At 39.7% G+C, this 25,399-nt stretch overlaps 1 protein-coding gene, 1 long non-coding RNA gene and 1 pseudogene across 4 annotated transcripts; 1 reads left to right on the forward strand and 2 right to left on the reverse strand.

The window, feature by feature from the left end:
- Positions 1 to 12,536: 12,536 nt before the first annotated feature.
- Positions 12,537 to 14,371, reverse strand: LOC147506793 (uncharacterized). Its single transcript, XR_015193935.1, has 2 exons — positions 14,232 to 14,371; positions 12,537 to 13,178 (listed from the first exon to the last, which is right to left on the reverse strand). It is a non-coding gene; the product is annotated as an uncharacterized LOC147506793 (long non-coding RNA).
- LOC147506794 (putative disease resistance protein RGA3) lies at positions 13,025 to 18,826 on the forward strand. 2 transcript variants are annotated; one of them, XM_086558837.1, is made up of 8 exons: positions 13,025 to 15,878; positions 15,971 to 16,047; positions 16,135 to 16,215; positions 16,365 to 16,486; positions 16,570 to 16,638; positions 17,237 to 17,439; positions 18,208 to 18,321; positions 18,461 to 18,826. In XM_086558837.1, the coding sequence occupies exon 1, from the start codon at positions 13,025 to 13,027 to the stop codon at positions 15,767 to 15,769; it is 2,745 nt and encodes a 914-aa protein (XP_086414963.1). In that variant the 3' UTR covers positions 15,770 to 15,878; positions 15,971 to 16,047; positions 16,135 to 16,215; positions 16,365 to 16,486; positions 16,570 to 16,638; positions 17,237 to 17,439; positions 18,208 to 18,321; positions 18,461 to 18,826. The 2 variants fall into 2 exon arrangements, with proteins under 2 accessions (XP_086414963.1, XP_086414964.1); XM_086558838.1 differs by lacking the exons at positions 16,135 to 16,215; positions 16,365 to 16,486; positions 16,570 to 16,638.
- Positions 18,827 to 19,444: 618 nt separating this feature from the next.
- LOC147506795 (phosphoglucan, water dikinase, chloroplastic-like) lies at positions 19,445 to 25,097 on the reverse strand (annotated as a pseudogene). The gene is made up of 12 exons (XR_015193934.1): positions 24,964 to 25,097; positions 24,273 to 24,849; positions 23,851 to 23,934; positions 23,633 to 23,764; positions 23,397 to 23,522; positions 23,135 to 23,313; positions 22,281 to 22,365; positions 21,568 to 21,883; positions 20,798 to 20,940; positions 20,217 to 20,287; positions 19,952 to 20,035; positions 19,445 to 19,851 (listed from the first exon to the last, which is right to left on the reverse strand). The product of XR_015193934.1 is annotated as a phosphoglucan, water dikinase, chloroplastic-like (transcript).
- Positions 25,098 to 25,399: the final 302 nt, after the last annotated feature.

Raw genomic sequence — 25,399 nt, forward strand, 5'->3', positions numbered from 1 at the left:
GGTTTTATGCTTAGTTACCGCGTTTGAATCAAACGTGTTATGAGGATCACAGCGCCAGTTACTTCTTGGTTTTATCATCCCTACGGGCCCTGAATAGCCTCCCAAGGTCTTCGGCAAGAACGACACAAGGATCAGAGTACCTTACTGTTTGGCCTTATCATCCCTCCTAAGCCAGCACCCCTTAAGAATCACATTTATTAGGATCTTTTCTCATCCCTCATGTCTTTTTATGTCTCCTTTCGTTCACTGCTCATATTGCACAAGCACGCTGTACGCCACCTTGTTTCTGATCAATTTTCTCTGCCATGTTATTGTACAACTCTGTATACTTGGAGGTTTAAATATTGTCCACCAATTGCACTTCCAGGTTGTTATTGAACCTGATTCTCATCTTTTGATGATGGCTGCCAATAGGAAGGTAATGAATCTAAAACAAGCTTTCACACCCCAGATTTTAGTACCTCAATGTCTTGTATCCTCATGTAGTCTTTTGACAGATGTCCTGCACATATTAGTTGCCTTCTCACATAGCTCTGACAGAAATTTAGGATGTTGTTACAGTCTTCAAAGTGCACCTTGTTCCTATGCAGCCATAAGCTCACCATGCCTCCAATAATAGCAGCCTGCCATAACTTCTTCAGTATTGTACTCCTATTTTGTATTGCCCCCATGGCACTCTGGAAGTTCTGAATGTTGCATCTGTTCTTGAACCTACTTGCTGTTCACCTCCAAAGCTGTTTAGCAAAAGGACATGACCAGAGTATATGATGTAGGCTTTCAGATTTGTTTTTCCACACAACGCCTAGAAACTAGAGCAATTCCTCTTCTCTGAACTTTCACTTACAGTGGCTGCACAAGTCATTCATCAATTTCCATGCGAGTGCTGAAGTTTTTGGGTGTATACATTTCTGCCAAACAAACTTGTGCCAATTAAGTTACTTGATATGTAATTTAGAAACATGTTCTTACTCTCGATTTGTAAGTTCATAGTTCATTACTCAATCGCGTGCTCACATGCCGTGATGTTGTAATGTAGGCTTATTAAGATGTGGAGGCATCAGTCATAACATAGATCATTGACAAACAGGAAATCCTACACTATATTTCTCCGTTCCTACTGATCGCAGCCTCCTTACCATTTAGAGCATGTCTACTAAATACCAATCTCTTGATCAATCATCTTTATCCCTACCATACATATGAGCATATATTAATCCCGAAGTAGCTTAATTGTGAAGAACGCACAGACCTCTATACCCTTTGAAACGTAATTTAAGTTATTATTGTTTCGAACAAGAGCCCTAGCTTCTACTTTGAAAGGAATGACATGATCGGATTTATGTTGTAAGCTTTAAGTTTCTTATTATGTTTTCTACCGAGATTATTCAACAGATTCTATTTGAGTGTTGACAAGACATTGACAACCGCTTAGTACAATGTCGGTTGGCCTTAAGCTTAGCGCAGCATTACTACACACGAAAATTCGTGGACGGATAGCTAGCTGTGTTTGGGATGGTGTCACAGTGCACATTTCTTACGGCGATTACAAGATCCAAATCTTGTTCAGATCACAGCGAGGCTAATCATAATTCAGGGCTTCCTGCTGAGTGGATTCTTGCACTTATTCTTTAAATTCTTAGGACATATCATCAGCTAGTACAGGCAAGGGAAGATCGTATACATAGAAGACATTTTTAGCAAAGGCCGAGAAAATGGTTGTGGATTTTGGATTTTATGTGACTTTAGCTCACACACCCTCTTGCCACCATTCTTATATATTTTGTTTTGCACCCCTCCATTATACTGAGTGGTGTACTATTTAGTGTCTTGACTTTACTTTATAGTCACCACTTGTAGTGATCACACATCCTCTTAGTCACCACTTGTAGTCGATCAAATTTGTGCTTCTATCCTTACGTCTTCACTAGAATTTACTACATTTGCATAGAAGAAATTTAATCTACAATAATATGGCTTCTTTAATACTTGCGACTTATTTATGGGTCAGTCACACTTTGTTTGTTGATTAAATAGTGTCCGGTGTTGGCTGATATTGCATTCCATTCTTATCAGTCAATAAGTTCACATATCAGTGTAAGTGCCAAGTACAATGACACTGTTTTTCGGACAACTCATGCATAATTTTTCTTGATCCAAGACTTACTAATGAATTTTCCTTTGCAGTGTAACTTTCATGATGTCAGCAATGACATCCTTGCATATTTCAAGGAAGTTTTGTATGCTTTTTGTATGTACCACTGTACTTGTACCCCTACGAACGACAATCATTGGGTACCACTATAAGCCGGCGATTTATTAATGAGGGCGAGGGCTTGCTATCCCTTCTTGTGGCAGCCCGGCTTTGTCTACTAATGTGGCATTCGGGCATGCCCTCTATTGAAGCAATGACAACCCACTAATATGACACCCAAGTTATATATAGCAGTCCGGAGATATGTCGAGGGATTTTTTCCATATGAAGCTTTAGGAAAGATTTCATACAAAGAGGGAAATATCTCGTCAAATAAGGGGTATTTTTTAGCAATAAGATTCCTATAAATACCCAACAATCATTTCAAACAAAGAACTACGTGCATTTTTGAGACTTGATTCCGGAGAACAATTTGGATCGTGAGGCGTCATTGGTGGTACCAGTCTCTCTCACTCCATATCAACCTCTCCAACAAGATCATTAGTGTGTTTTGCGTGAGTTCTCACCCAAACATAATTGGCGCCATCCGTGGTCCTTATTGACGGGCCCTCTTCCACGTTCCTTCTTCCAAGCACCATTAATGGCAAAAACTACAAGGTCTCAGGCGAACAAGAATGCAAGAACACAACAACAACAAGACGAAAATCCGGAAATACTAATCAATCAGGAGGTGATAGAATAACCGGCCGCAACAGATCTGCAAGATCGGCCTTTTCAACTCCCCGGTGCCCCGACAACCCGGATCTAGGCGTCCAGGCATCTCGGGCTCCGATGCTTCACCTTCAAGATCTAGATGTTACAAATGCAAGCGAAGTAGATCCGGATAACATGGAGATAGGGAGATGAAGACATGCCGTTAAAGTCTTGCGTCCGAGGTTCGAGAAGAGAGAAGGAGCATAGCAACTACTTGCGTAAGCGATTTGGACAAAGGGAAGCAAGTACAAAGGGATGGCGCCGATGCTACATCTTCCACACCGCAAGAGCTCCCGGTCCGGTGAAAATGGAGTGTATCCAACCGACTACAATTTAATTACGGTACATCCCGTCCATTGGAAAGCGGTCCACGAAAGCATCGTCACCCAAGGTCAAAGCGGACATTCATCTCATTCAAGAAGGCGATCGGATCTCGAAATACCAACAACACTAGGCGTATAAGTGGTCATAACATGACAAGATCATTGAATGTTGATCATAAGCGTATCGAGAAAGGTGGACAACATCCACCCAAAAGGCTAAAATCTTCAACGCCAAGATCGGGACCTCGAGAGGCAATTGCAACATGACCTTAGACATGGCTTGAATGCAAACAAACCGTCTGACACGAGGTTAATGGCGGTCACCCGAGAATATGGCCACACACAAAGAAATGGGTCCCTAGTTCGGACACCCTAGCCCGTTTTTTATCGGCATAGGGTCGCTGACCCAAAGGAACCGACCAAATATAGAAGCAAGCAACAACCGGGGGCGACAAACACCGTGAGATGCAAGCGTAGTGAAGTTACTCCTCAAGTCGTAAGTCTAGAAGCCACGGGTGCACCATTCACGAACAACAAATCAAAGACATCATCAAGAAAACAATGACTAATGTGGGTGTCACCGGAAGCCGCGATGGAAAGACCTTGCGGTAAATGAAGATATCGTCGGGAGATTTTCTCTAAAAATACAAAATCACGAGCATCGAGAAAGGATTCAAACAACCGGACCTTCCTAACGTTCAACGAAGCGGGGAGGAGACCCAAAACGATCATGTTATGGAGTTTAAAAGCGGGGGTAATTCTATGGCGCAAAGATGACCCCCTTGTGCAAACTTTTTCCGTCACGTTAAAAGGAGAAGCTCTACGTTGGCTTTCCGGCTTGCCCTCAATCTATCGTCATTTTGAGAATTAGCAAACCAGGTTCATGATCGGTTTAAGCATAATTGGACCGCCCCTAAGGATGTCAACATCTTGCTCAACACCAAGCAGCAAAAGGATGAAGCATTGGCAAAGTTAAGTAATTCGTTTCCGCCAAGTGCAAGCAGAGGTCACCGATGTCCCGGCGTAATGATCATTCATGCATTCAAGGAAGGAGTCCATTTTGATAAAAATGGAATTTACAACTCCCTTATGCGGGACCCCCACAATCAAAATCCGATTTGTTTGCACGAACACGCCAGTTCATTGCGTGGAGGAAGATGTTAGATCAAAAGCCTCAAGAGACAAAGACTTCCGGAGTAAAGACTCAAACGAAGGTAAAGGCAAACAGAAGCAAAACATATCGGAAGGACCACAACAGAAGTTAGAATACAACAAGGTTAACACAGTTCGTGAGGAAATGAAGCTCACTCCATTAAATGCCAAGTACAATGTGATATATGAAAAGATCAAGGGGCGCAACTTACTTTTTCCACCACTACCCTTGCCTGAAAACACTAAGTCTACACGTGACAAAAATCTTTGGTGTCACTTCCACAATGATTTCGGCCATGAAACAGGAGAGTGCAGATCCCTCAAGGAAAAATCTGAGAGGCTAGTCGACAAGGGACAATTAGATGAGTTTGTGCTTTCAAAAACGGTGAAACAAAATGTAGCAATGACTGGCCACAATGTCATACTAGCTGGTCATGCCAAAATCAATGATGTTTCACGAACAAGGCAAAAGTGTGAACAACGAGCAAAGTTTGGTTTCTTACGGGAATTTTATCACGTCAATAACATTGATTTTGTTGAAGGAATTCGTTCGAAAACCACGAGCTTGGTCCCCTATGTTTTAGTGATAGAGATCTAATTGGCGTCCATCATCCTCATTATGATGTCCGTATGCGTCATTTAAGCTTCGTTGGATTATGGCGAGTTTCAAATGCGATCATGATAGATCTTGGAAGCTCTGTCGGCGTCATTTTGCAAAAGTTGCTACAAGAACATGCGGTATGTCGAAAATTTAATTACTACGAAAGTACTCAATCATTGGGTTTGGCGGAACCGCAACAACTCCGAGTAGGAAGAGTCTCTACCACCTCATGGATAAGTCTATTGACATTGAATTCCCTCGATGAATTGCAAGTCCCCGTACAATGCAATCCTAGGAAGAGGCTGGCTCCACGGCATGATGCATGATAGTCTCTACCTTTCACCAGGCGGTAAAATTTCCATCTCGACAAAATTTGTAAGGTCTTGGCGGTGACGGATGGCTTCCCCCGGTATCCGCGAGAAAGTCTTGGATGAATATCGTCGAATGGATATGTGGGGAAATACAATTCTCGATGTAATTACATAGCGGTGTCTAAATCGAGTTAGCGCTTACGGTATTTATCTTGCTAGTTCACAAAATGAAGGGACCGCCGACTATCGACCGCCTCTTAGAAGTTCAAATTGGGAATTTAGGCGGACAAACAACTTTCATTTTGGCAGGCCCGACGAAAAATGAACAAAAAGAAATGGTAGCACTCCTCGGAAAAACAAAAGATCTTTGCTTAATTCGGTCGGCGGATGCGGGGATCGGCCGAAGTTGCATGCCACACACTTGACATGGATCCTACCATCAAGCCGGTTCGGCAGAAGCTTTAAAGCGCATGGCCCCGGATAGAAAACTCAAAGTCGAGAGGAAATTGATCGGTTACTCACCAACTCGGTTCATCACGACCGGTTTCATATCGCGGTGGTTGTCTAGCGTGGTTGCAATTGCCCAAGAAAGATGGTAAAATGAGTGTGCATTGATTTCACGAACCTTAACAAAGCTTGCCCGATTCATCCCTACCCTTTCCGAATATCGGAATTGGTAGATGCCGCGTCGGCTACCCACGCTTATCATTTATGGATCGTATCGGGATACCACCAGATCCCGCTAGCTGTTAAAGACCAAGAAGCAACTGCATTCATCACTGACCAAGGGATTTTTTGTTACCAAGTTATGCCTTTCGGTTTAAAAAACGCAGGGGCTACGTACCAAAGGATGATCAACACCATATTCGGAGATATGTTGGGCAAGACAATGGAAGCTTACATTGATGACATGGTTGTAAAATCCAAGCACAGTGGCGATCACATCTCTGACTTACAATCAGTTTTTGATGAATTGGTGTGAATTCAACATGCGGCTAAATCCTTTGAAATGTGCTTTCGGTTGACTGATATCGGGGGAAAATTTCTAGGTATTTGATGACTCGTCGAGGCATCGAAGCTAACCCAGAACAGATCCGATCCATTCAATCCATGCCCTCTCCAAAAACAAAAAAGGAGATTCAACAGCTCACAGGGCGTTTAGCAGCACTAAATCGTTTCATCTCTAAATACTCGGACCGGTGTCATCCTTTCTTTCAGACGTTAAAAGACTCAGCAAAGTGGAATGATGATTGTGAAAATGCCTTTCAATCAATTAAGAACTACCTTGTCGCACCACCAATCTTGGCGGCCATTTCTGAGGGCAACTGTTGGAGCTTACTTGGCCGCTACTAAGATCTGGGCGATAAGTGCGATCTGTTCATCGATGGAGAAGGCGGTCGTCCAATCTTCTTCATTAGTAAAAACTAACTAACGGGCGAGCGCGATATTCGAGAATTGAAAAAATTGCTCTAGCCTTGGTTCATGCTGCCAGACGCCTCAAGCCATATTTCCAAGGAAGACTGATCAAAGTATACACGGAATATCCTCTACGCAAAGTTTTCCGAAGTGCCCAGGAATCAAGTAGACTCGCGGAATGGGATATCTACTTAAGTGCTTATAGCATCAATTTTGAACCTCGCATTTCAGAAAAGGGTCATGCACTTGCATCCCTAATGGCAGATTTCCTATTGACGATTTTTGTCCCCGAAGTCAACCAAGACGGCGGTTATCTATATAGTGAAGCGGCTATAGTTGAGGCGAGGAAATACCTGCAAAACATCTTGACCCTTCATCCGATTCATGGATTGTTTACACGGATGGCTCACCGCAACAAATCCGGCTCGGATTAGGATGTGTTTTATCAAGCGGATAAGTCAACCATTGGCTTCGGTTCGTTTTGGGTTCAAGGCCTCCAATAATGTAGCGAGAATATGAAAGGCTGTCATGTGCCTTGTAATCGCACAACTTTGGACTTAGGAGTTCGAAAATTACAAATTTTCACCGACTCACCGCGGTTGGTGGCGGGGGCAATTCGAGCTCTTTTGAAGCCCGAGGCGATAAAATGGCAAAGCATACCTAGACCTAATTCACAGACTTGCTCACCGGTTTGAAACCATCCAGATTATACAAAGGCACCGGAATGATGTTCGACATGCGGGGGCGCTTTAGCATATCTATCAAGAAGAGACATTGATGGACCAAGACAAGTTAACGTTGATTTCGGCAAGAAGACCGAGCATTGACTTGTCCTTAGAACAACTCACAGACATCTACATCAACGCGTGTTGCTTTTTCAGTATGGATAGGGAACATCTACCATCGGACATTAATATTGTCAATACGAGGAAAAGGAAGTATGATATTCCCCTACAAGACAAGCCCAGTGAAGACGCTTCCCAGAAAGATGGAAACATGACTCTTCAAGAAAATGATGCAGACTCTTGCTCTATACCTGAAAGTAACGATCAAGGTGACGACGAAATTACAGAAGATCCCGACAACTTCACTTACCCAAATATCGTGGCAGACATCGACGATTGGAAGGCGCACACCGGTCATTGCATTTCTACGCAATGGCATAGTCCCTGCAGAGCCCAAGATCGCAGATAACGTCAAAAGAGACTCATGGAAGTTTATACTCGTATCTTCATCCACAGGAACTCTGCAATTGTACAGGAAAGGTAATTCATTGTCTCTATGCTGAGGTGTCTCACAACACAGAAGGAACAGGCCGTGCTACAAGAAATCCATCCAGGGGATATCGCGGAAATCATTCGGTGGTGAAGTTTGGCTCATAAGGCAATGACGCTTAAAGGATATTGGTGGCCTCATATGCAATTGGATGCGAAAAACATTTCCCAGACATGTATTCCTTGTCAGAAACACTATCATTTGGGTACTCTTCCAGCCACTGAGCTACACCCGATTTTCTCACCATGGCCATTTGCAAAATGGGGTTTAGACATCATTGGGCCCCTACCTAGAGCTCCAGGGAATGTTCGCTTTCTCCTCATAGCTACAGATTACTTTACCAAGTGGGCAGAAGTACAACCTTTGGTGCACATACAAGCTTCGGACGTCAGACGGTTCCTATGGAAGGATATAATTTGCCGATTTGGTATCCCCACGAGCTAATATCGGACAATGGAAAGCAATTTGATCGCGAAGAAAATACACGGGCTTTGTGCTAGTCTCCATATTCAAAGACAATTTTTTACGCACCCTATCACCCTGAAGCAACGGGGGGCCGGGCGACAAATAAATCCATCTTAGCAATCCTCAAACGTCGATTTCGAACAGGGCTAAAGGCAAGTGGACAAGGGGAGTTACCGGCCGTTCTATGGGTATATAGAACAACTCCAAAGCTCGGCCGGGGAATGTCACCTTTAACTTTGGCGTATGGAGGCGGCGGTATTACCCGCGGAAATTTTTCTTTGAGGCGACCAGCATTTTGCGCCTTTAAATGATGGCCATAATGGCGAATTAGTAGCTTATTCAAAGGCCAATCTAGATGAAGTCTTGCTTGAGGAAAGTATTGCTTTCGTCTCCTCCATTACCAAGCCGCAATGAAGAAGCAATATGACAAGAAGCTTCGCTTTTGAAAGTTTTTCATCCAGCGGGTGGGTCTTGTGTAGACAATCAAAGATCATCGAAAGGTGGAAGGGAGGCTGGCGGCGGGAAGGACCTCTTATCATTGACCGTCTTGCTTCTAAAGGCATATTTTTCAAGACAATTTTGGGACCCCTCTCCCCGGAAACCATGGAATGCGCTCCATCTTAGGCGTTTTTATCGTTAAATTGGTTTCCCATTAGTACAAATTGGTAGCTTGAGTGGCGACTCCTTAGTGTTTGTCCATGAGACGGACTAGCTATGTTGTTTCAAATTTGAAATCATCAATAAAATTTCATTCTTCCATATTTGACTTCCATTCGAAAGAAGACGCATACGGTGTATATAAATTCCTCAAAAGCAATGTACAAACCAAAGCACTCTAGTTCAGTCACCACCACCTTAGTTTAGGTGAGGTTGGTATTTAACCTACACAAATTCAAAGTCGTGGAGTTTTCGTTTGCAAAACCTTACTCCACGCATCAAAAAGTCGTGGAGTTTGCGTTTGCAAAACCTTACTCCACGCATCAAAAAGTCGTGGAGTTTGAGTTTGCAAAACCTTACTCCCGCGATCAAAAGTCGTGGAGTTTGCGTTTGCAAAACCTTACTCCACGCATCAAAAAGTCGTGGAGTTGGCGTTTGCAAAACCTTACTCCACGCATCAAAAGTCGTGGAGTTTGCGTTTTGCAAAACCTTACTCCCCGCGCATCAAAAGTCGTGGAGTTGGCGTTTGCAAAACCTTACTCCACGCGTCAAAAGTTGTGGAGTTTGTGTTTGCAAAACCTTACTCCACGCATCACAAAGTCGTGGAGTTTCGTGCGCAACACCTTACTCCACGCATCAAGATCCGCGGGACTTGCATATGCAATATCTTGACCCACGCGAGAAAATCGTGGGGTTAGCATTTACAATACCTTACCCCACTCATCACAAATCACATAGCAATCAAGCGGGAATGACTATATAAATGCAAACCCGGTTTATCGTGTCTATCAACAAAATGAAATTTCGTTTCCCAAATTTTACATTATCACCTAGGTGTTCTTGATTATAAAAGAGGTTGTGCACGATCGACACTTAATTCAAAGCATTACGAAGTTAAGTACCTTAACTAAGTTATTAGCGTGGCATCGCAGAAATTGTGACCACACTTGTTTCATTCTTTTATAGTAATATGATGTCTATTCTTCGCCGTGAAGGAGCAGATTCCATCCATCCGCAAAGAGGGGTGTATGTACCCTTGTACTTGTACCCTACGAGCGACAATCGTTGGGTACCACTATAAAGAGCCGGCCACTAATGAGGCGAACTTCAGCCCATTCGCCATCTTGTGGCGACCCGGCTTGTCTACTAATGTGGCATTCGGGCATGCCCTCTATTGAAGCAATGACTTTGCCCACTAATATGACACACAAGTTATATATATAGGTCCGGAGATATGTCAAGGATTTTTTCCATATGAAGCTTTAGGAAAGATTTCATACAAAGAGGGAAATATCTCGTCAAATAAGGAAAGGGTATTTTTAGCAATAAGATTCCTATAAATACCCAACAATCATTTCAAACAAAGAACTACGTGCATTTTTGAGACTTGATTCCAGAGAACAATTTGGATACGTAGGCAGCCATTGGTGGTACAGTCTCTCTCACTCCATATCAACCTCTCCAACAAGATCATTAGTGTGTTTGCGTGAGTTCTCACCCAAACACTTTTCATCTATGGTCAGCTTGTTTAATTTAATGGTTTAATGCCCTACATAACCCCAGGCCAGAAACAATTATTTTAGCAGATCATAAAATGGGCACTTGCAGTGGTTGCAGAGTCAGAGTGGTTCCAGAACCTTTGAATATCAAGTCGTAATGCACAAGTCAGCAACCTTGTCTGATCACACATTCACACCACAACCATTCTAATTGCACATTTGCATTGAAAGTGCTTTCATAAGACGATAACCATCTCATCAAAAGGAACACGTTATTTGGTACATGGCCTAGTCCTTTTAGTCACAGAGTGAAATGGGGATGAAAACGAAAGGGTATAGATAGATTACACCGTAAATGAGGATGTTACCAACAAGAGTTCTTTGCTCTTGAAGTATAACCCAGTTTATCACTGAAAGTTTCATTTCTTGTGCATGGTGGAAAACCAATTGCGGAGTCTGAGGCTGATGTTCTGTGTTTCGTATGGTTCCACGTGCATCTGCAAATACAGTGTAGGAATTATATTTGTCTTGCATCTGTCCCTCTCTTTAGCCCTATATACCTGAGATCAGATAAGAGCTTTGTAACAGATTCTATCCCAGGCTTGCATGCATTTTGCATCTCTCTGTAGAATATATATAGTCCAAATTCCAAGTGCATATTCATTAAGGTATATGGAGATAAAATAGGTAGAGCAAAAGATCATATCACACTCATAGTAAACACAGCAATAAGAGACTAAGAAGTCTCTGTAACAAAGATGCATAAATGTAAACAAAAACTGTAGTATCCAAGTTTCAAGCGCCCCTTTGACTATTAGTCTTAAAGATCATATATATTCTTGTTGAGGCCGTTCATTGCTCCAGGACGCCACCGCTATTCTTTTTAATGATTGAATGAGTTGGGACAGAGCAGCGAATCTGGACTCGATAGTTTCGTCCTCCACTCCAAATTATTCCACCAATCAAGGTCTCCTCCAATGAATTGCAATCGGTTCTGGCAACTATCTGATTGAAGTGGTATTAGACTTAGGCACTTATACATGACTTCATTCACTTAATGGAAGGGAAATGCAAGGAACTTTTACATAGGCAAAAATGCAGTTTTCACCCTTGAACTTGGCGCGTTTTACCACTTATCTCCCAAACTTCACTTTAGACAATTTTACAGTTTTACAGCTATGTTTGATGGATTCTCTGCTTTGAATAGAACCATCTTTGTTTTGGCGGCTTTTCTTTAAGGGGCTGATAACTGTACTATATTCTACACTATCTTGTGCAAAAGTTGCTATACTTTGTGGATTCTTTGTGATCCTAATATGAATGAACACATATTACACAGTTTATTCTCATCAATGTGTGGTATCGCCCTTCATAGTCAATTCCAATGTTTGCCTTAACTTTACTTTCCTTACTGTAGGACAATATGCAAATGAAAATAAACTGATACAACGAGCTTGATATGTTGCACGATTCTGTCGTTTGACTTCTTACAATATGAAGCCACGGCCTGTTGATTTATCGTAAGATGGTGAGTCCAATAATCTGCATATATATAGGAATGAAGATAATAAATTTCATAAAATTGGCCGCTGTCCTGACCACCAGGCACCAGTACTTGTTCACTCACCAATTCACCATGAGGCAGTTACATGGTTAAAAGCAATCATCCAAAAGTATAGTAACTACTAACTCATTGCATTACCAAATAAAGGCTTCCTTGAGTAGTAGACAAATAAAAAAATCATCGAAAAAAACAAGAGTAGACAAATCAAAAAAGACAAGTTGACCCTTAATTACCTTGTTTTTTTGTTTTGTTTTTTTTACTCTGGCCTACAAAGTAATTGTCAGACATTTGTTTGGGCATTTTGAATATAGTAGGAAATGTCAACATTTTACGCCTAATGTGATTGAAAGTTTAGAAAACATTGGCACTTACCAAAATAGAGTTACAGTTAAAACCATCGCAATGAACAAGAAACCAACCAATTAGAAAACATCATGGCTCATTTATCAGACACATTCATTGAGTCCCCACTTCCACTGTTCCACATGCATGTTCAAACCTAACATCAATAATTCATTTGGCTTGGATGGTTCACATTGCATACTCGAGTCCAGTCTCTGACAAGGCTGTGGACTTGACTCCAGTGTATCTCTCCATGATTTGATCTTCCTCTTCCATTAGAAAACATCCTGGCGCTATTATCAGACACATTCATTGCATCCACAATTCCACATGCATGTTCACCTAACATCAATAATTCATTTGGCTTGGATGGTTCACATTGCATACTTGACTCCAGTGTATCTTTCCTTGATTTCGTCTTTCTATCCCATTATTAGTCTTCACACTTCAAAATCTACTAGAGCAGCCTAAGCTTCTTTGTATCTCATTTCTTCTTTGTTGATCAATAAAAAAAATGGCTGAAGCGATACTTTCTGTTGTCCTGGATCAGTTGACCTCATTCATCCGAAATGAAGTTGAACAGGAGGTGAGGTTAGTGGTTGGCGTTCGTGAAGAATTAAATAACCTCCACACTCATCTCACTTTGATCAAAGCGGTACTTGAAGACGCTGAAAAGAAAGAAATACATGATAATGCAATTAAGGTTTGGTTGGGACAGCTCAAAGATGTGATGTATGATGCAGAGGATGTTTTGGATGAATGGAACACACGAATTCTCATTTCTGCTAATGGCCCTCACGTTGCCAACAGGGTGCGTTCCTATTTGTTATCTCTGTGTGCTTGCTTTAAACATGTTGGAGTACGCCACGACATTGCTCATAGGATTAAAGGCATAAGAGAAGGACTAGATGTGATTGCTCACAGCAAGAATCAACTAGGCCTCGTTCAGAGTCATAATCATCACGAGGAACCTCGACAACTCACTAGCTCTGTTGTGGATGTATCAGTGATATTCGGTCGGGATCATGACAAACAAGAGATACTCAGCAAGTTGCTATGTGAGACTAGTCAACAAGAAACTCAAGTCCGTACGCCTATCTTGTCAATAGTTGGAACTGGTGGGTTTGGCAAGACAACTCTTGCGCAGCTAGTGTATAAGGAAGCTACCTTTGAGCTGAAAATATGGGTTTGTGTTTCTGATCCTTTTGATCGTGAGAGGATTGCTAGAGAAATCATTGAACAAGCTACTGGAGGGAAGCCACCAAATGTGGCTGGGTGGGAACTTTTACATCAGCATTTGTGCAACTCAGTAAAGGGAAAGCGGTTTTTGCTCGTGCTAGATGATGTTTGGACTGAAGATTCCGGTCTTTGGGAGCCATTGAAGCTATCTCTCAATGGTGGTGAGCGAGGAAGCAAAATCATCGTCACCACACGTAACGAGGCAGTTGCGACAATGATCGGTTCAATTTATATACACAGGCTTGCACAGTTGTCCGACGATGGCTGTTGGGACTTATTCAGACATATAGCTTTTTGGGGAAGAACACAACAAGAGCAGGAAAGATTGAAGGGAATTGGACAAGAAATCGCAAAGAAATGCAAAGGTGTTCCACTAGCTGTCAAGACATTAGCAAGTCTAATGCGATTCAAACGAGCAAAAGAAGATTGGATGAGTGTATTAGAAAATGACATTTGGAAAACACAAGAACAGACTTTCTTACCTGCTCTTTTGTTGAGCTATCATGATTTGCCGTCAGTTTTGAAACGATGCTTCATGTACTGTGCAATCTTTCCAAAAGACCACAACATTTGGAAGGATCAATTGGTGAAGCTATGGATGGCTCAAGGTTATCTCGGCTCTGATGGAGCAACAGAGCTAGAGAGGGTTGGTGTCGAGTATTTTGATGCTCTGGCGATGCGTTCTTTCTTCCAAGATTTTGAGAAAGACGATGATGGAAACATTTTTGAATGCAAGATGCATGATCTCGTACATGACTTTGTCCAGTTCCTCACAAAAGCTGATTGCTCTGTTTTGGTGAATAATGAGAAAATTTGCAACGACAAGATTCGTCATTTGACAGTTGATGATGTAGAGAATCCATCTATATATGAAGCGAAAAAGTTACGCACGCTGCTGTTGGTAGGAACAGCATCCAGGTCGGTGCCTTCTGCATTACACCAATTGACATGTCTTAGGACCTTAGACTTGAGTCGTTCTGATGACCTTGAAGTACTTCCAAGTGAAGTGAGTAGATTATTACATCTTCGGTATCTTGATTTGTCGTTTACAGGAGTGAAGGAATTGCCTGAGACAGTGAGAAGTCTAGTTAATTTGCAAACACTGAAGCTTGACGGGTGTATAAATCTTTGTAAACTGCCAGAAGGAATTGGAGAGCTTTCTAACCTAAGACATCTGGAAGTTCAAGGGACTCGTGGTCTAAAGTATTATCCGCGAGGAAGCATTGAGAGATTGAGTCAGCTTCGAACATTAAGTAAGTTTGTTGTGAGTGATGGAAGCAACAAAGGGTCCGTGATTGGGGAACTAGGAAATCTCAATTTTCTCAAAGGAAGCCTAGATATTATGGGGTTAAGGCACGTAAAAAGTGTGAATGAGGCTAAAGAGGCACAATTGCAGAAAAAGAATTACATTTCAGACTTGTGGTTGAATTTCCAAGATGACATAATTGCGCGTGATATTGGACCCGTCAGCAACGAAGAGGAGATACGAAGGATGGAAGGTGTTCTTGAAAATCTGGAACCACATAAAGAAAGCTTGGAACGATTGGTAATAAGATACTATGCTGGATCCACGCTCCCTACTTGGATGAGAATGATGTCCAATATTACATCCTTGTCCCTTTATTATTGCCCAAATTTGATGGTGGAACCGCACTACCTTTTTCCTCCTCGGCTTGAAACTCTGGAATTATTCTACGATGTAGGTGTTCTTTCAAAATCGTTAATGTCCCTCACCCACAACAACAACCTCAAATCTCTTCAAATCTCGAGTTCTCCGCATTCCTCTCTCCCCCAAGGATTAAACCAACTCACGTCACTTCAACAATTGACTTTTTATTCATGCGAATTCCTTGATTTCAAGCCAGAAGAGTTGAAACCACTCACCATGCTTCGCAAATTGGAAATCAGTTACTGCAATATTATTACGAGAGAACGTAGCAGAGAGGAGGACTGGAGCATCTTAACCCACGTTCCCATCATTGAAATTGATAGGAAAGATATTAAAAAAAGCAGAAACTGAGTTAGTTCTTGTGGCGGAAAATTAATTTATCATTTTTGATTACACAATTGAACGAAAACATGAAGAAGATTTGGTGTTTTACAGAAGCCCAATTGAAGGAGAAGAAGAGGTCCTTCCCTTTTTCTTCATTTCAGTATTCATTAATTATATTTATTTTTTCAATTAATAATAAAGCTTAATATTATCTCATTTGTCTGACAGTGAAACTTATTGGGAAATTGCAAGATGGAACTGTGTTTCTGAAGATGATGAGCTATTTGAGTTCAAGATGGATGAAGGTAATTTTTCACGTCGCTGGATTTGGCATGCTTTCTTTGTTATCATCATTAAACTTGATACTGAAGTGTAGTCTTTACATTTTGCAGAGCAAGTTATTGATGGACTTGATAGAGCTGTCATGACAATGAAGAAATGGTTTCGGTTCATCTGAATCCAAGCAAGAAATGGTTGTTGTTCCCCCAAATTCCACATTATACTATACTATGAAGTTGAGCTTGAATCCTTTGTCAAGGTATCTTTAGTGTGATTTCTCTTTGTACGGCTCTTGCATTGTGCCTTTATGAGTGAATTTAAAATTTTCATTTTCTATCAATAGGAGAGAGAATCGTGGGACATGAACACACCTGAGAAAATTGAAGCCTCTGGTAAGAAGAAAGAGGAAGGAAATGTAACATTCAAAGCTGGAAAATATGTAAGGCTTCAAAAAGATATGAAAAGGTAAGAGAGTTTTTAGTAGGATTGAATAATTTTAGAGGTGATTTCATTTTATTGCAACTCACTGAAAATTTCCCTGTAATTAGGCTGGAAAATTTATTGAATATGACACCTACTTCAGTGAAGAGGAAAAGAAACAGTCCAGGGTTCTGAAGGTAAGCTGCAGTCTGAATAATGCACCTTTTCTTCTTCTTTTTTATGTTTTAAAAATGTTGGGAAATTGATTTCACTGTAAGGGGTATTTGCAATGCGGAAGAAAAAGGGTTTTTGTTTCTATGGAAACTGTTAATGTTGAAGTTCATTGTTAGTGTTTGTATAGCTACATTGTTGATAACTTGTAGTTGTAGTTAGAGAAACAATGGGATTTGTTTCTTAGATATGGAAAACCATTTGCACTGCAGATCATTTGATCATACTCTACCTCAAAATGCTGCGAATATCGTTTACTAAACAAGTAGCAGGCAGTAATCCATTCTGGATACTTTGACACCAAATGCCAATGTGCCTAGTTATTTATCTAACTGTAATGTAGATATTTTGTAAAATGTTGTTTTCTCATTCATAACTAGTTCTGGAGAATTTTCCTAATATTTTGTACGATGGCAAACTAAACTGTGTCTGGCACTCTATACCAACAATAAGTTTCTAAGTGGTTATTGCACGATTCCGAATCCAATTTTATAGTGGGCATCTTAACATTTCTTGTTTTATCAACTCATGCTGTAATTTGTTTTATGATTTTTTTGTGTCCAGATACATCTATTCGATCTGGAGCTATCTCAGGATCTGGATCAGGATGCTGGGGCTTTAAGCACACATATGAAGGATGCTTTTGGAACGTCATAGAAGAGCTCTTCGAAGGGAAGCTTTTAGAGGGAACTGTTGATCCAGGGAACCCAGCAATTATTGTTATCACTTATCAGTACATCTGCTATAAGATCGTTGGAGCTTCTCAGGTTCCCTTGCATTCATAATGTCCAAGTTATTATGATTTATAGATTAAGAACATTCACGATTTTCTTTTCCCTACAAATAGTTGAAAAGTTTCATTTATTGATCTCTGCTAGATGACATCACCAAAACTACCAAAGCCTATTCGCTAGTGATGGGCTTGAAAATTGGAATCTCTTGTCTAACATTCGGAATGTAGTTGGTTGGGAGTTGTACGTCGGTTGTCATAGGGGTGTAACCTTAATTAAGGAGTTCTTTAGAACGGGCACTAGGACTTGGGATGTCGGTTTGCACCATGTTAGTGAGATTCTCTCTCACATTTGTATCCTTGTTGCATCCTAATTAATAAATTTTACTTACAAAAGAAAATCTTTCCTAGATCAATCTATTATCAGATCTTGATGGCAATAGGGCTTTCCATTAGAAGTGATAAAAATTCAGTAATGTATCACATTCGTTTCTGTTGTTTGGTGTAGGCTAACTGATGGTACCGAAGTAATCAGTGAAAAGATCTTATTCAAAGTCCAAATTAGCGAAATAAATTAAGTTAATCGTCTAATTGTTTTAAATAGATTAAGGAAACCATAAGAGGGGCCTCAGATTGGCTATGACAAGTGAATGAGTGATTGAGCATACTTACTGCATCATATGATTTATATGTCAACAAAATCGACTCCAAATTTTGGATCTTCTAATGACTTGCGTCAATGCTCTGAGCACCTGCTACACCTCCATCTTGTAATGTGTGACTTAGTGTTAAATTTTATGTCCAGGATTAAAAAGTTAATTGACGTGGATGCTTTGGGGCTTTCGAGGCTATCAGTGATTGTGATGGACATGCACACAGATGCAAAAGGCTATTCATTGCTTGCTCTTCCGCAAGTCAGGTATAGCTATGGAACTCTATAGATTTAAAAAAAATCCGAGCCTTGGTTTTTTTGTGTTGTTAATTCTGCTTGACATCCATCAAAACTTTTTGTATTAAAATCCTCACTGTATAGACTTTATTGTTGTTTCCTTTGGCAGTGAAGAGTTTTGGGACTTGTATAAAAGCCATTTTCACCAGCTAAAGGTCCAGGGAGATCTACGCATCTGTCTCTACGGCCCAATATCTTGTGCGTGTGACAAAAAGAGTGCCGTAACTCATGATGAGTAACTACCGTTTATGAAGCCAAGGTATTGAACAATCTGTTGTACTAGTATACTGATGAAGATTCATTGCACCTCAGTTCGTTTCTGAAAAATTAAAGTCGGCAGGGTTCTCTACTTATTTTTGTCGGTTTTGTATAGTGCACATCTAATAGCTATTCATGAATCTTTGTACCACAAATCAAAGGTCAACTACTTCTGCCATTGAGCACATAGTATATAAATTACTTTTGCCATTGACCACATCTATATTTGCTTGAGTTTTAACATTTTATAATATATACGACCGGATGTGTAAATTGATTGTCTCCAGCATAACGTTTTTAGCTCTGAAGTAACTGATAAACAAACACATACTGGTCTGGCAGCAAATCAACCAATTCTCATCTAAATCCATGTACTGAATGCTCAAACCACCAAGTGCAAAAAATTAGGCTCATCAAATCATAGACGCAAATATCGTAAGACATTGCATTCTGAAATTGATCTCTTCATTCTGAAAGAAGTTTAGACTCAGTAACTCATAAGAGTTTTGACTGTCAGCCTAAATGCAATGGATGAAGAGGATTATCCAAGTATATACTAGAGGATTAACAAAAGAAGAAGACACAAGTCGCATGCAGAGTCATAGATAAGCATTCAAGCATAGAGACACAGGATCGATTCTCCTTCAAGACACAGTAGAAAAACACAAGCTGACACGTACATGTCTGCTTTAGAAGAAGTGTTCTGGTAGTGGCCCTTCGAACACTTTAGTTTATTAATTATGAGAAACTGATAAGTCTTAGCAGCAATCTTAACAGGGTTATAACAATAAAGACAATTACAGATTCCGAAGAACTAAACAAATGCGCACACGGAGGATTGAAACATATTTTTACATATACACATATAAACATGGACTTTCATTGCAGTTTCTGTAGCAATGGCCAATGGAGTATATGGCACAACAAACATTGAATTGTATAATTACTTTTTAATTTCACAGCAATACAATTGAACTTCATTGTTAAGCAACAGCAAGCTTCTTGCAAACAAAAACTAAGGGCAAGCAAGCATTATCTCGAAATCGGTGCTTCTCTTCGTTAAATTAAGCTATCATTATATCAGAAGTATGTAATCCTTTTCTGGGCAGCTCTTATTTTCTGCTAAATACAAGTCTAAGCTTCAAGCTTCTCCCGAACGTTCACTGGACGTGGATTCATCACTCCCATAGTTCCAAAGATGTCTCAGCTCTCCCCTAATGGAACCCAGTATAACAACCACCCCTGGACAGAAAAATCAGGAAAAGAAATTATAGATCAAGATAAAAAAAAAATGTAGTCTGTAATCGAAAACAACTTCAAATGGCATCTAGCATTTCATTACCTAAAGTACATGGAACAAGGTAGAGGAGTGCAGGTTGGCCATGCCCATCCATCAAGTATAGACCAAGATATGTAAGGAAGAGACCTGCATCCAATAGGTGGAAAAAACCCTCTGTTAATAAATGCACAAACGAATATATAAAGAAATACAGAGAAAAGGAAACTGAAAGCGCATTTTGAGATTATTGTACTCGGAATGGGAAAGAGGACGGGTGGAAATTATTTCAGAAACAGATTTTCAAGAATTCTGCTGAATTGAGACTCACCAAGTCCATAACCAATCACCAACCACAGAAAGTATCCATTGAAGATGCCCTTCTTACTTTTTCTGTCATATCTGCATAAACCAAGTGAACCCATAAAACATACAAACAGTGAAACAATAGAGCACTATACATACTTTCATTTCTATTTATAATATAATGCTTCATCCTTATATTCCTCAGCTAGAGAGACTTATAGCAACTATAGAGCACTTAATAGCTATTGTGAGCATTTCAAACTTTTGTTCTTTACCAAGAAACAAAAATTAGTTTAGTTAAGAGGGGGTCAAAAAAAATGACCACATAGCATAATAGCTATATAAATCTTTTAGTTTCTCCACAAATTTCCTTATTATTTGTATGCGTAAGCACTTCTCCTTCAACCAAAGGACTTCTTCAATAGTTTCATAGTACCATCCGACAACTTTCGAGGATTACAATTAATTCTTTCATCAATTTATGGAACAAAATAGTTCTCTTTTACTATCTACTGATTTATTTGCTCTGTTATACTTTCCCATCATTCTCTAGGTTATCGAACATCCATACCAAGTTTCCTAGTAAAATACTACATGAAATAGTACCTGAAAGCAAATGAGATAAGTAAACCAGGGAAGAGAATATCTCCAAATCCTATCATATCATAACCGCCCCAAGGATCAAAAAATCGAGGGATTCTCAATAACATAGGAATGGCTTCTCCGCCACTATTATCACCACGAGCAACCTATAAGTTAAAGAGGTGCCAAAATGAGATTTTGCTTGAAATTTGTACATTATAGTTCTCAACATGAACATTCGGCATTTTACATCATTTGATGAACTCATTAACTGCACTTTAACAAATGACTACTATATCCTTACATAATAACCTAATTATCCTTCTTTTCCTAACAGCTTGGTTATGTTCTCTTCCTTTACTATTACTTAGGCAAGCTGGACTACCACAGAAACCACATTGTTCCAATGTAATGTGTACACCGCCCTGAGCTATGGGCTCTACAAAGCTGATGCAGTGGAAGCATGATGCGTAATTGCGATAAAATTCATAAAAACAAAATGAAAACATAGATATTTGACCTTCAGTCAAACACCTGAAACAGCTTATAATGGATTGTTTTTTTAAGTCCTTGTTCATAAGTCCTCATTCCGCCAAGAAAGGTGCTTATTGCCTTCTTTTTCTTGTTACGTGTTAATACTATTTGTGAGAGTATCAACTAATAAATATTTACCTCTGATCATAAAAAAAATCTGTAACGCATTACCCCAGACAGAAAGACTAAATAGTACTTGAAAATAGACCATAACTATTGCACATAATAAGAACTAAATCAGAGGAATCTTTTAAATGTACCTGCTTAAAAGAACAAAAGAGTAGTCCTCAAGCCCAATCTCACAAAGCCACTGCACAGGAGCAAGATCATTTAGGAAAAATGTTTTACTTCAGGAAACCACTCCATCATGAAACATGATAATTAAGTATTTATCTTATCTCAAAAGATCTTTTGACGCATTGCGATTGCAGCATCAGGGGCATCATTCCGAAGGCCACTTTCAAAACCTTTCACAAGCAGTGCTCTTAAAGACGACAAAAATTGCAACGCTTTCATCAGTAGATCATCCCCATCCTTCTTCAAGAAATTGCTGGGTTCGTCCACTTTGTCTAAACTCTGCAAAATACAGTTCACCCCATATATTAGCCATTTGCTGTTCAAGATTAGGATCTATTGAGAGTACCCACGTTATGTAGGTCCATATGACCTCCACAAACTATATATAGATTTTTCTGAGTTTATTTGCCCCAACGCATTCAAGTGACCGAAATGAGTATATTTAGCCTTTCCATCTTTCATTCGTGTGGACATTAATTAAATTTTCTATCGATGAAACAACATTCTGATTACTTGCAATTCTAGTTCATTAGGAGTCTAAGAAAAAATCAATATAGAGAACCTGAGTTGTGTAGCATATGTCAGCTCTGCTTGATTAACAGCATAACTGATTTGGGTGAAACTATAACTTTCACCTAGAAATGAGAACAAAGCAATTAAAGCACAACATAAATACCTTCTTGCACTCTAGAAATAAAGAAAGAGCTGATAAGGTTTTTCCATCCAGAGAATCCTTAATTGATTCAAGTTGCTCCGTGAGGCTGCAATAGCACGTGTAAGAGTTATCACACCAAATCTGTCGCCGATTCTATTTTTCACATAAAAATTAAATCACTTATATCTATAGCTACGGTTACTGAATTCCACAAAAGAAATAAAGTAAAGTTAATTCCTAGAACGGTTTCGCGGACGATAATTCAAGTACTTAACTTTGTTTTTAAATAACAACTCATAAGGCGAGCAAACCAAAGAAAAGAAGAGGAACCAAGTACTTGTGAAAATTGTTTGAGAGAGAGAGGAGGAGAAGAAGAACCAACCTACTACAAAACTAACCACACAAAAACGGGTTATCTAGACAATATGCATGCCAACTATAAAGTCCAGGGAGGCGGGGACTCTAACAAAATTTCATCTCTGGAGTAGTAAGATCCTTTGAGCAACTAAGTAAGTAGATCATAACTGTGTGACATGGTCATTTGGACAGACATGAGCAGCATCTTTCATATGCCTATCAAGTAGTTATGTAGAAAAAAAAAGTTGAACTTGCATCATCAGTAAGTAATTGCACATGAAGCTTTGATAAACCAAAACAAATAATAACCCATTCAGAAGATTCTGTGGATTATTTTTCTTTTTCATGTATCATGAGGGTCATTTTCGGAAAATTCACAAAACAAATAATAAGAACATGCGAACATTGTGAAGTTATAAATAAATCTTGTTAAATAAGGAGAACCGCGACATTCATTGAGAATAGCATGTATATGTTGTGCGTGTCAGGTCATATTCAAAAGGAATCATGCAAAATACCTTCCTGCGTTGAAAAAGTCCTTCAGTTCATTATAAAATATTCTAAATTGTTCTACAAATGCTTCATTATATTCCCCAGGGTTCCTCGTAATTCTGGCAAGCATTGCTTCGGTAGCAATGAGATCTTCTGGGCCTGCATTACGATGAAGCTTGTTCTGTATAGTATGCTTGATTTCTTGCTGGACAATGCAACAGAATCAGTACTTAATACAAGACAACAAAATTTTAATCACTGCACCAAGCAATTCAAGATATATATAACCTTGAGATCATGGGGGATGTCATTCCGATGAGCAATATATCTTATTCGAGTAAAGGGAACAGACGCAGTAAATTCTGACTTGAATGATGGAAGGCATGGATGAATTTTGCGAATAACAAGTATCTCCTGAATATAGTTCAATAAAGAAAAAGAACTCTTTAGCAATAGAAGTGCGGTTTGACTGTTAGGTTCAATAAAGAAAATGTGCATAAAAGTACTCCGTCAAACAAAGTTACCAGGGGAGATGCATCCTTCCTGTATTACATACTCTCCAGTTCGCAAAATATGAGTCTAGAAATCTCAGCGTGTCTGTTTGGTCGGTGATGACCCCCATCTTCAAAGCATGGAATTTGCCCTATATTTATCCACTGCACAAGAAACATATTGCCATAAGCTTAAGGCCTGTAAAAACTAATTCAATAACAACACTTGAAGCAAGCAATAATTGCACAACCTTAAGATAGATAGAAGAGTATATCAGAGCCTCCAAGCGATCACCAGTTTCCGTACCTACCAACAGTTCACGGACAACTTCTAGCTGCATTGCATACAGAGGCAAATATTTTAAAATGTAAAGACCATATTAAGTTTAACAGAGAAGAAAGATCGCAGTCTACATAGATTAATGGCATTCCACAGAATAACCAGTAAACCAACAACCATAACGCAGAAGGAAGATATTTTAAACAAACAACTGACATAACTAGAAAAGGATTTCAGGAACTAAGAAGATTGAGAGAAGGTTAATAATAGATGGAGAATTGTAAGACGAATCCAACTTTGATTGAATGGCATCAGCCAAAAGTTGGATTCCAGCCCGCAATTTGCATGTCAAAGTTCGTGGCAATTAAAAACTACTACAATGAAGAATCATACCTTTCGCCGCCAATTCCGACCACCTATCACTAAGTTCAAAGCAAAGCCTTCAAGACCACTAGTATCCCAGTTCCTGCTTCCTTCTTTATCTCTATGCTCATTAGACTTCATAAATGATGCAGCTCTCCCTTTCCATTGCTCAACAAAAGGACTTGGCTCTCCTCCAATTACATTCTCCACCTCGGCATTCTTAGACCCATCCTTAATTTCCTTCAATTCAATATTATCAAGTGAACCGAAAGGTATCAGCTCTACATTTTCAGCAGTCTTATTCCAATGACAAGCCAAATCAAAACTACCGCCATTCGGCAGCTTCAAAACTCGATTATCACCTCCTTCCCAATTCAAACTCTTATCACTCATCACAACAACAAATTTAAACTCAACAGATTCACCTCCTCTGGATTCCACCTCACAAACCCACCCATTCTCAGTCCAATTCATCTTAAAACTTTTCTTCCATGATCCCAACTCCTTCAAAGACCCAAACATTGCCACAGTCTCACCAAACTTAACTTGGTGATTTAAACGAACCTTAATCTTAACTTTCCCACTTCCTTGTTTCGACATATTTTCTCTATTAACATAAAAAAGAACACATTTTTAGTCATTGATCATTACTTACACACAAAACTATCAAAAGGGGCTACGCAAAATTGAGGAAAGGAGTAAAATATATACTTTGAAGTACCTTTCAGCGAAGGAAACAGCAGTGCAAGTGATTCTGCCAAGTTTCGGATCATGAGAAGAAGGGAATGAGATTCTGTGTTTGTGAAAAGTTGTTGTATTTGAGGTTGTGGGATTTAAGAGGGGTTGTTTATAAGTTGATGTGAAGTTAAAGAGACGAGAAGAGGAAGATTTTTTTTTTTTTTTTTTTTTTTTTTTTGCTTGTGAAGTGAGAAATGAAGTTTTGAGCTATGCTCTGGTTAAAGTGTTGAACTGACATGGGAAATAGATTTGTTAGCTTGTCAGCTACTGCCACGTGTGACCATAGATATTTGTGTGTGCTAGAAATAGAATAATGTGACCGTGTCGACCTTTTGGGATCAATGACCACGTGCAACTTTAGATCCCACTTATAGAATGAGTTTGCTATCTCCAAAGATTTCTTGACAACAGTTTTTGAC

The sequence above is a fragment of the Coptis chinensis genome, chromosome 4 (assembly GCF_015680905.1).
Source record: "Coptis chinensis isolate HL-2020 chromosome 4, ASM1568090v1, whole genome shotgun sequence".
In the NCBI taxonomy this organism is placed as follows: Eukaryota; Viridiplantae; Streptophyta; class Magnoliopsida; order Ranunculales; family Ranunculaceae; genus Coptis; species Coptis chinensis.

Bases quoted from the DNA above. Each gene is read 5' to 3' on its own strand.
- LOC147506794 (XM_086558837.1), top strand. From the start codon at position 13,025: ATGGCTGAAGCGATACTTTCTGTTGTCCTGGATCAGTTGACCTCATTC.